Below are 11,770 nucleotides of genomic sequence, written 5' to 3'. Positions count from 1 at the left end.
CCCGGGTTAGAGAAGCGTGTGCTTCGGGCGGGGGCCGGGTTCGTGGGTTATTAAAACAATAAGTGAAGACAACCGTGCCAGATCAGGCAGGTCAACTGTTCCAAGCAATGCATGACTACGAGAAATCACAAGCTATAAATATCTATATACAATCATATTGAGGCAATAATAAAAATATATTCCCATGCAGGACAATATGCAAAAATAACTTATAAAATGTCTCTTTCACTGAGCAAAATAGTTTCAATATAAGGGTTATTTACCAGAAACAATCGTGCTTGTTTTTCTTAAAATAGATAAAATACCAATTAAGTGATCAATTTATGTTTTCAACAATGTAGATGAAAGAATATGGGCAAAGTACCTTGTACTTAAAATATTAATTCAATATATTCCATTAAATCACGAGAGAGAATAACACTTTGCATGTTAAGTGAGTGGATAAATAAGACTCCCATTTCAGAGATTATAAACAGTGGGCCTAACACACTGAAACATCAATGATGGAAGAGTATTCATTATCTTGGTTAATTCATAGAATCAAAAATGTTCTGAAACGTGTAGACAATGGTCGAGCTGAAATAGTACCATTACTTCAACTAAGCCAACAAACATTCCTGCTTTCTTGATGAAATACAAAACACAAAGAAAAACTACAGCATTAAAACACAAGAGTTTGAATGAATCAAAAGAAAAAAACATTTTTTTTTCCCTTCAAAACGTCCTGTGTGGCATCATAATGACAGAATGTACAAGTCCTAAAATAACCATCCAACGGAGACCAAGTGGTATTTAAAAAGTGCTACCCATGTGATGAGAAATGTCACACAGTGAGGGAGAAGGTGGTTTTAATGGCTTTATGAATGGTGCATCTTTCCTTTAGCATGAGTAGCTGCGGCTACATGGACCGTAAGTAAGCCAATTAAATGCCAATCTGAATAAAAGCTTCCTCAAGCAAGTTCTTCCGTCGGTTCAGATTGAAATTACAATTAATTCAGAGAAGGTTGTAGGAACCCTGGTCAGAGTTTATGTAAACTGCACAGTGGATCGCTTCCCACTGTTTGGAGTTTTGTGTGCATATTTGTTATGCAACGTGACAACGGGACAGTCCACACATCGTTTGAAGAAATCGATGCGGTGTTATCCTGATCATATTTTGCATACGGGAAATGTTTCTCTGGTGTTAAAGTTTCAAAAGGAACACAGAGAAACATAACGCACTTGTTGAACAAACAAATCCATCCTCAATGCTGGTGGGCTTCTGAGTAAAGCTGAATGTGGGATCACAAACAGTGATCGTCTGATCCACCGACTGAATCAGACAGTATTCCATAAACCTGCACACCAGTCCCATCACTGACTTCCGTGTTTATGTAAATAGGAAAGTCTGATCTCAGAAATGGAAAGAATTCCGATCGACAGAGAAGTGACCATGTAAACGCAGCTACTGAGAAAGTTTCTGGTTTTCCTATGTGGTTCTAGTTTTTGAGTGTGTGGATGAGGATGTGCGGGTTCTGCTGGGGAGCGAGGGGTCCCTCTAGGACACACTGGAGCAGTGAATGCTGGGAGAGCCCATCTGCGTGAGGACCTTGTCCAGCCACTGCAGGGGGCCGTTGAGATGAAGCTCTATCCAGCAGGGGGTGCTGGTCACCGTCTGGCGCCTGCGGGACACAGAGGGGCGTGGTTAGCGGAGAGGGTCGCTTCGTCATGGCGTCACACATTTAGAGTCAACGTGCCACATGTCACCGTTAATGTAACATCAATGTAGCCTCCGCACAGATCCAGTTTCGGTATTTATAGATGAACTGACAAGCAGAGCGAAGCCAGTGCCGCATGCTATTTTTGAAGTCATTCAAGTTTGTATCAGAGATGTTTTCCTCCGGGCTGCTCGGTGCCAGACATTCAACACGCACCAGTCATAGTGCGGTGGGAATCCCCCTGCAATCCCACCGCTGCATGCCTGCTGCATTCTTCATTCTGTGTTGCCCACTTACAGCTGCAGCCTCTCCCATCGCCCCCTTTATAAATTCTCAAATCTGACATAATCACTGACTAAGATTCAGGTCAGGACAGGGGGTATCTCCCTGAAGCAATGCCCAGGAACACTGTAGACTCGCTACAAATCACCCTTTGTGCCGTATTTACCTGTATTCAGCTCCCCAACCCTTCACAAAACTCATGCGAATGGTGCACATCCTGGTGAGCTGGTAGACGGCCTCAAAGCCCTGGTTCACCGACTGAGCGAGCAGAGCGGCAAACTCCTGGTTGTTGAAGATCTTGAGGTTACAGCCTGATGGAAAAAAAAAAAAAGTTTGTGTATTTAAGAGGCACAGACAGAAAATTATTCCTTTACCTGTAGGCTATAAGAACCCAGGTATGATCCCGCCATTTTGCATTTATTCCGTCTGATGTGTATTCATCAGTCATGCACTGACCTGGAGGGATTTTGCACACAGTCGCAGGATGCCAGCCGTATCGCTGATTGCAGTTGGGACTTTGTACAAAGATGGCACTGTCGCTGAGACACTCTGCAAACACCTCTCCTCCGATGTAGTACAACCTCACACCCCGACCTGAAAATGATTACGACGGGATTATCAGCAAGTCTGCAAAAAGCTTTCTAATTATACTAAGAGCAAAAGATCACTTAGAGGAGATGGAGTACCTATGTGCCTGCGTGTGAGCTCCACTGCAGAGTTGCGGTTGACATTGGACAGCAGGCCCAGGCAGAAGCGCTCAGAGTTGGAGGGGTCGGTGAATCCGTCGACTGTGAGCGAAGGCTGCGAGGCGTGGAAGGTCTCTCCCACACGTTGGTTCAGCTCGTAGTAGGAGATCGAGCACCAGAAGGCCGATTCACAGTACGTCACGGGTTGTAAATCTGAGATGAAGGAGAAAATTTAAATGTTCAGGTTTGGTCTTTTAAAAGAATAAGGAAGTTCATGAGGGCTGCCAAATCATTTTACTGTGAAGATGCAACCGGTTGATAACACGTCCCTTTGATTTCTCTTTGAAAGCTCTTTCCCACGACCCTCCCTGGCCCCCAGCCAGGAAGGAACGAGACGTGACGTACCTATTCATTTGATCTCCTGGTCGCTTTCCGCATACGTAGAACAGCCTGGATCTTTACTGAATTATCCTGAGCTGTGTGTAGTGGGTCTTTCCACAGATGAAGACAAATCATAGACAGAGACTCCATTCATGCCACATTCACTCTGATACCGCCCTGAGGCCAAGATTCCCAGACTTACTTAGTACACTCACTGCTTTATTATAGCTCATTCATCTCACACACAAACCTATTCTCGTCTCAAACACTGTAGACATTGTTCAAACATAATCATCACAAAGAAATTCAATATTCACTGCTTCTCATAAATGCGGCCCGCAAGTTAAAAATCAGGTTCTATTGTAATTAAAAAAAAAAATCAATTCAAACATGGGACAATTGAAATCACAAACTCTTCTGGGGCCCAGCAAACCCTCATCACCACTACTAATAATGATCGTGGGTTAATAGAAACAGAGTGCATATTAATAGAGGCACAACAACAACTTTCTCTCTCTCTACTTTAACAGACTATTTCTTACTCATTCGAAATTTACTTGTTTTGATCTCCTCACATGACAACTTATAACAACAGAGAGAGTGTAAAGCAAACTGTAGAAAGGAGAAGCTGAACAAGTCTCTCTTCCCTTCATTGGATACTCCTGCCTTAGTTATTACTGTTACAGTGTTTCAAGTAATAATGTCCATATCAGGAGGTAAAGAAGATTCTTAAAAAAGAAGGAAAAAAAAAAGTACCACTCTGAATAAATACGTGACATTTGTAATATGACTGCATGTGCTGCACGTAGAGACGCGTACAGATAATGAATGATATGTTCAGTGAGGAAAGCTGACCTCTTTGATTTTCTTACCAAGATTGCTGTTTGCGGGTGACACAGGGTTGGGTGACAGGGTGGGTGAACCTGAAATAGAGCCGTAATAGAGGGCTGCGTCACGAACATGATAAGGTGTAATTAGATCAGCGTGAGCGTCGGCTGCGGTCACGTGCGACTCACCTGTGTCCATGCTGTGGTTGAGCTGGTGATCGTTCGTCTCACCATCTTCACTCAGGTAACCTGGTGGGGGAGTTTCTGCAGCACAAGTACAGAAGTACAATTAGGCTTCAGGTGTCACAGTCACATTTTTCAGGAATAGCTTTCATTACCAGGAATAGATGTACTATCTGATCACAGATCTATTCGCTCCCATAATTCACATAGGTTTTTCTCACCAGGAATATAATTACTCTGGGGCTCAATGCCTGCGGGGAAATTGGTGTTTTCAGGGATGGAAGGGCTGTAGTCATCCAGCGGTGGGAATTCAGCGGGGATGTCGGTATGTCGTGGCACAAGGACAGGAGGCAAAACTGAAAACGCCAAGAGACCGCTATCAGTTCTGAGCAGGGCTGAGTGAAAATCATTATTTCAAACAATCAGCGGGATCAAAGTAGCAATCGCCGACACTTACTTGGCGTCTCCACCCTCTGGTAGTGGTACGGATTCACACACACTTCATCTTTCTTGGTGTGGAAGGCAAATTCACAGTGGTCGACCGCCCTCAGCTCATGGTGGGACTGCAGGTCTGGCCAGCGCCACAAGCGGCAGTAGATCACATGAGGAAGACCTTTCCTGTGGGAAACCTGCAGCCGGCCATCTAGAGACCTGAAAGACACCGGCACAGGCTCAGGGTAAACACAAATTAAACACAATCACTCTGCAATGCTTCTTTACCACCAAGTTTACAGACATGAAGCAGAACTTAAAGCAATTTTACTTTTATTTCCTGAAATAAGATGTCAAAATGACGCGCTGGGTTAAAAGAGGATCTAAATAAGTTTCTAATTTTGGTTAAATACAAAACCAAAAAAAAAAAAAAAAAAAAAAAAGTCATTCAGTATGACTCACACAGTGTTCGTGTCTTCACCTACTTCTGAATTGCATGTTGAAAAACACTTTAAACAACGTAAAACACCGAGAAACACAGGTCCCTTTACAGAGATTCTACTGGACCGTGGTGGTTTAATCACAATGAAAACATTACATAACTGATCATTTTTCATTTCAACAGCTTCCACAGGCCTGACATGAAGTGGATGAAACTCCATTTACACACGCACAAAAGCTGATCAAACTGAGAAGACTCTTTATATTTACATGTCATTTTATTTCAGATATCAAACTCGCTGAAACTGAACCGTCTTTTCAGCCTGAATCCTCCATCACAAGTGGGTCACCAACCTTCAGCCTGACACTGCATCCAGCTCATTCAGACTCACTTCTACTTTTCAATTCAGTTTTGCAGTTACATGAGAAGCACTGGAGCCCATAAACCAAGGCAAGTGAATAGGACGGTTCAATTTCTGCATGGATGGTATATTTGCTGGGTCAGCTGAGGTCAGCTTTCCCACGCTTAGCCGAGGTTGGCTCTGCCTTCATCTTTTCTCTCCAGCTAGACACGATGAACACTTCTGATTGTGGCACACAGCTGGACCCAAGCAACCTTCCTGTTCAGCGGACAAAACAACTGTTCTGCTTTCACCTAAAGATTCCTGAGTGTCTCAACACTAATCCTGTACTTAAAAAGCCAGGAAGTGAGAGAAAGCTCCTCGGATTAAAAATCTCTGAGGCAACTACAATCATTACAGAGAAAATGTGATGTATTTCTATTCAGAAAGGGGGAAATGTCATTTGTGCAGAGACTCACAGTGGTTCAGAGGGGTTTGAACCAGCGTATTGAACCAGCGTACTTGTGTGAAAAGCTTGTTTTCCTAACCACTGCTGTTTACTGTCTGCTTCCAGGTCAAGAAAAAAATGATACAATTTTCAATCAGCCTTATCATTTTCATGCATCAACACAAATTTTGTTGTAATATGCACTAATGTGGAGTTTAAAGGTTGAACCCAGCAACATGATATTGATCATATTTACTTGACAATCTGTCTTTATACCAAGTTTAATTAAAGAACCACTTTAAATATGGAAAAACAAAAACACAAAAGCATCAAGCAAAGTATGTTTTTTCTATACCCAACCATGTGAGAAACAGAAGTTGGCATCATCGGTATTATAAATCTGTCCATATTCAGCAAATGGAAGAAATGGAGCTGGCCTCAGTTTCACAGTTCAGGCACTTTAGTACATAATAATTTCCTGCTGGTTAAATCCACTCCAGCAGCGGCCACCTCAGGCACTTGACCACGTTAATTGCTGACAAACTCCTTTCTCTGTGAGCCACATTAGAGGAGGTGATGAAAGTACGGCTCCACGCAGGCCTGCTGTAGCCCAGAATCACTGACTCACTGCATCCGCAACAGATAGCCGGGAAGCTGTTGCAGCTCCACGAACCCATCGGACGTGAAGCGCAATCCAAACAGTGGCCCACGCCCTTCCCGGAGCCCCGAGCGCATTCCCGGCAACTTAGGGCGAGTTCATAATGCACGCTACCACCCATGCTCTGTCTTCAGCAACCTGATGGAGGACTCTCAGTTTTGGATGCAACCAGCCAAGAAACAACCGCTTTCAATCATCTATCATGAAGAATCAAGGTCTCACTGCTTCTGGACCAAGATGCTCTTTGTTGAATTCAAAAAGAAAACGAAACAGTAAATGTGTCAACGACAAAAACAGCTGCCAAGACAGAAATGATGCAATGACATTACAGACTCATACTTTCTCGCCACAGCTGACTTTTAGAAAGATGATTATGCAATCATATTTGAGAAAATACAATCACTGCCAATTAGAAACATTTGCTGAAACTAAGTGAACATTTAATTGCATCGTTTAACCCAAATTAATTCAATTTGCTTGAGCTAATTGTGTATAATTATTTGTTGACAGACTTGGTTACAAAGGAGACTCACTAGGATTTTTTTTTTAAACAAACTGGTCATATGTTCCACTTCATCTATTGCACAGATAATGAAGTTAACAATGTCTGTCGATTGATTATGTTCATTGAGGACCTGGGCGATGAACTGATGCCCTGACTGGGGAGTTCTGGGTGCACTCTGCCTTCGCCCACTGTTAGCTGGGATCGGCTCCAGCAGCTCAAAACCAGGTAAATCTTGAGCTGATTAACATGGAGACTTTTAAAACCAAAATAAATCTGGGACCTCTTTCAACGTTATGAATCTATCAAACTGCTCAGGTTGATTTGAAAAAGATTTGCTGTTTTTCCAGTCAGAGCTCAGAAATTTTATGCTGCCTCTACATTTTTTTTGTCTTCATCAATCACACCGAGTTCTACTCTGCTCCAACCTTACAACAAATAGGCTTTTAAGTTCCAACCCATCACCATAATGGATCTTTCAACATCATTGTATTTCTTGTTGGAATATGCTTTGGCTTGGTTTTTACAATGTTTCTGTGACTTTCTTGTGATCAAATGGCAGTGCCTTCCCAATCACACTGCCCTGAAAGTGTGAAACCACCTTCCTCCATTAATCTGAAATTCCTTGACATTCCAATAGAGCACATGAGCTAAAGAAAGTCCATGCAAGCAAAAGAATCAATATGGATCTTTGACCTGTCCCATTTGATGTTTCCTTGTATGTCTTGTGACAACACCTCAAATGTATATACTGAGGATTTGAGTTTTTATTAAAGGCACCAAATATCCCCCCCATTAGTTTTTGTCCCATGCCTTCATCCCTAGTATGTGCATAAAATTTTAGTTTCTGGTACTTCTATCAAGGGCCTTGCAGACTGAGTTTGATAGAATGCACTGATCAACCGTCCCACTTCACGGATACATCGGTGTCCCGTATGGGGAATCCCAAACTGAACACTTACACCAACTTTCCCACAGTACACACACTCACACTTCAGTCTAAACATCCTCTCTGAGTCACAGTTCAGATCCGTCAAACTACTCCTTCTCCTGTTTATCACACGTGTGAGTTGTGGACATGTTTATGTGGGCTATATGCGCCACAGGGACCATGTCAGCAGGTCAGATCTGATCTGTGATCAGTACTATATCTGTAATGTACACAACACCATCGAATCCGCTGACAGGTTGAGTCTGCCGGGCGCGCTCGTTGTGTAATGTATCGTTGAAAATGACATAACAGACTTAAATGTATGGACTAAAGCGCACCAGGTCTCAACAATCTACCGTTAGCTGATATGCATTACAGATTAATTTCTGACTTCTAAAAGCTTGCCTGATGGCAGCTCGTATGTGCATAATGTGTGGTTTTTAACTCAACAAGAAAGCGGGTTAAGTTGAGCAGCTAATGTTAGCTGCTCGATATTGTAGAGGACACTTGACACCAAGCGATAAATAATTAGTATAAACAAAGCCTCGATTTGAAACAGATACTCTTGAGACAAAATAAATAAATAAATAAAATACGGCAACTATGCCGACTCTGGGTAATGATAAGAAGCCGTCCAAAACATCTTCAACAAAGGAATTGATGGCTAATATTAGCTCGGGCTAATATGCTAACCGCTTTGCTAACACTAGCCGTCGAGTAGCCTAGCCTAGCCTAGCTTGTGGCTAAGTTTCTCCGGTGCAGCCGCTCGGTGTGTTTTTACCTGGGTATGGTTAAGCATTTCGTGTTGATATTCTGTGTTGTGATGGCCTTTTCCAGCTCGTCCAGCTGCCCCGTCCTTTTCAACTTCTTCACCAGACTTTTGACTGCCTTCTCGCACCATTTCTCCTCCTGGCCGTTCTGCTCCCCTTTCTTCCAGCCCAGGAGCCGCTTCACAATCGGAGGAGTGAACGGTAATATAGACATTTTTAATGGGAACTGGAACGGCTGGTCACGACTCTCCGCTTCGATTCAGACGATATCCGGGACTGCGGGCGGTGCGGTTCGGTGCTCCGACAAGGCTAGCTTGTTCGCTTCCTCCCGGTGGCTGGAGGCTGCCGGGGCTCAGCGGCGGCGGCTCGAGTCGCTCCGCTAAAGTTGAGGTGTCTGTCCGTCTGTGGGAGGAGGAGAGAGCAGCACCTCCTGCCTGCCTGCCGGCCAGTCTGCCCAGTCTGCCCCTCCTGCCCCTCCTCCACCTGTGACTGTGGGACACATTCAGCTCCCCACTGCCAGGATTAAACATCAAAATTAAAAAAGGAAAAGAAATGAAGCCTTTAACTTGTTGATCATATTATAAACACTAATGACCTTAAAGATTGAACAAAAGGAAAACCCCGCTTTTAGTGCTATAGTGCACTGTTCAAGATCTCAGGTTAGATTTTCTTGACTACAACACAAATACATGTTATATAAACTTAATTGTAATATACATAAAACAAACATTTCACATTTATGTGTACCTGAATAATAACACACAATTTATTTAATCCCACTCCCTTTATTTGGGTGAGAATAAACACTCCACATTTTCTCTGATACCTCATCTTGATCAATATGTTGCTAAACACACAGTATATAAATAAAAAGTATACATTCAAGTTATTTGGATCTGCCCTTGATTAGATTTCTACATCAAATAAAAACACTTTTGCAAGTAAAATTTAAAGAAGTTAAATGAACATGGATATGGATTAAAAAATGCACACCGCAGTTAAGAGTATGTGAAAGTTTAGTTATCACAGGGAAAACACTGAAGGACTTACAAGGCTACAAATGGCAACATATTTATTGATTTTTGTGGATTGTATGAATTAACCAAGTATATATTTCACTATTTTCTGTTCTTTTCTATATAAATAATCATTATACTCACAATAATAATAATGATGTACAAGTCTATAAAGAAAAAAACAGCATGTGTATGATTTGACCAATTTTTTTTTTTAGAAAAGTAGATAAGACAGCCTTTCTATAAATCTACGACTTGTAAGTAATTCTTCATCTTTTTTACTCTGTGTGCTAAAAAAATATACCGTCAGTTTTCCCATAAACATGTTGTCAGTGTCAGTGGACAGCTTTACTCCTGTGAAACACTGCTGTATGCTTGAACCTATTCAACATCCCTCCTTGGAAATGGAAAAAATGTTGTAATCAGAGATATGTCAACACTGAAAAGTGATCCAACTTTTGCATTTACTGTGTCCCTGAATAGAAGACCCCTAGAAGTAATCCCTTTGATCCCCTCATAAAAGTGATTTAATTTCACTTCTGATGCATCTTTCCAGAAATGGACGAGGGCGGTGACTGTGCATTCAGTGGTATTTGAGGGTTTTATGGTTGTTATTGATAAGTGGAGCTCTGACTGCTGCCTCCAGTAAACAGCAATGTGCCTGAGCTATAAATATGCTGTCCTGGACCAGCCCCTCTTTCCTTCTCTCTATTTATAACCTCTATCAATGACTGATGTCTATTTTTATGCAAGTACTTGGCATGACTTCTTACTTCCTTCTTCTTAAATAAATATTACAGCTATCTTGGCAGGGTCACTTGTAAATTAATATTAAAGGACACCTTCATGACCCTCTGCGGAGGAATTACAGCTGGTGACCGTATGTGAAAGTACGTGCTGTTCACTGCAGGGAAACACTGAAGGACTTACGGCGTTAGTAATGACAACATTTTATTTATGAATTTATCAGCTGAGAAACTTAGTGTTTAATCAGTTCTTTGAATCATTTCTGTCTGTTTTTAGGTCTAAACTGCATTAAGGGCATATATTTCAGGGGATCAATCACTATAAAAAGTTATATTTAAAATTTTAATGTTTATATGTTCAAGCATGCACAATATAGAAATGGCAAGTTTAATTTCACAATGTTGTAAAAAGGTTGTTCGCTCCAGTCTTTTGAGAACTAGATGTTTCAAACAAGGATCTAAAAGCTCTCTGCTGTTGATCAGTAGTTTATATGGATTTTTTTACATCAATAGAAACATTCTATGGAATGCAGTCAGAGCTAGAAAAGCTTTTGTCTGTGCTCGATACACCCCCGCCTTACGTCAGTGAAGCAGACTGGAGAGCAGTGAGCACGGATTTCTTCTTCAGTTTTCAGACAGTTTGCACCTTCTACTGCCAGAGGACCAGAGCTGGACAGCTGGTGGGGAGAGCTTTTGTGTATCTGTGTGTGTGTGTGTGTGTGTGTGTGAGAGAGAGAGAGAGAAATGGGGGGGCTCGTGCAGTGCGTGTCAGACAGGGGGGCAGATGGGCCGCAGCAGGCAGGAGAAGGTCTTCGGGACAAAGTAAAGAATGATTTTGGACAAAAGGCACGGCGGCTGACTGCATAAGTAATGACTGCAGACAGTCTGATGGACAACAATGGCATTGTGACGGACTGCTCATGGACTCTGTGGGAACCGAGCACAGGGTGGCGGAGGGGCCCGATCAGCTGGGCTGCTGTCACAGCAACACTCTGACAAGGATGAAGTAGCAATTAGTGTAAATAATCTTTTGTGTGCCCGTACAAATTGTAGTGACATCTCAAGTGCCGTGAAACCAAACCCACTGAAGAACTCTTCAAGTCTCCACTTTTGATCACTGTTCTGCTACAAGCACACATTCTGTGGGAAGAGATGATAGCTTCCTGCGTATTGTATGATTAAAAAAAATAAGAGGTCACATTTACCCTTCACAAACCTGTAATCGCCTCAGCAGCTAATTATAGACTGTTAGAAGTGGCCGTTCGGTGCAGCACCATGTGGGTGGGGTCTAGCTCCCCCTGCAATTTCTGCCTCCTTTTTTAATCTCTCTTCACACTGCAAGCTGTTATCTGTTGCTCGCAGCCATCAATCTCTCCCCAGACGGTGGCACCTCCAAATCTGGGCCGGTGACCTCCCCTCGCCGTCCCTC

At 42.6% G+C, this 11,770-nt stretch overlaps 1 protein-coding gene across 1 annotated transcript; it reads right to left on the bottom strand.

Annotated features, from left to right (window-relative positions):
• Window positions 1-281: 281 nt before the first annotated feature.
• On the bottom strand, window positions 282-9,007 carry smad3b (SMAD family member 3b). Its single transcript, XM_030095884.1, has 9 exons — window positions 8,591-9,007; window positions 4,514-4,707; window positions 4,278-4,412; window positions 4,063-4,137; window positions 3,919-3,969; window positions 2,666-2,878; window positions 2,436-2,573; window positions 2,146-2,290; window positions 282-1,661 (listed from the first exon to the last, which is right to left on the bottom strand). Exons 1-9 carry the CDS (start codon window positions 8,791-8,793, stop codon window positions 1,538-1,540), a joined length of 1,278 nt encoding a protein of 425 aa, XP_029951744.1. The 5' UTR covers window positions 8,794-9,007; the 3' UTR covers window positions 282-1,537.
• Between the last annotated feature and the right edge of the window lie 2,763 nt (window positions 9,008-11,770).

The sequence above is a fragment of the Salarias fasciatus genome, chromosome 7 (genome assembly GCF_902148845.1).
Source record: "Salarias fasciatus chromosome 7, fSalaFa1.1, whole genome shotgun sequence".
Classification (NCBI taxonomy): domain Eukaryota; kingdom Metazoa; phylum Chordata; class Actinopteri; order Blenniiformes; family Blenniidae; genus Salarias; species Salarias fasciatus.
The sequence above is the reverse complement of the archived record's forward strand: the minus strand, read 5'-3'. Positions and strand labels throughout refer to the sequence as shown.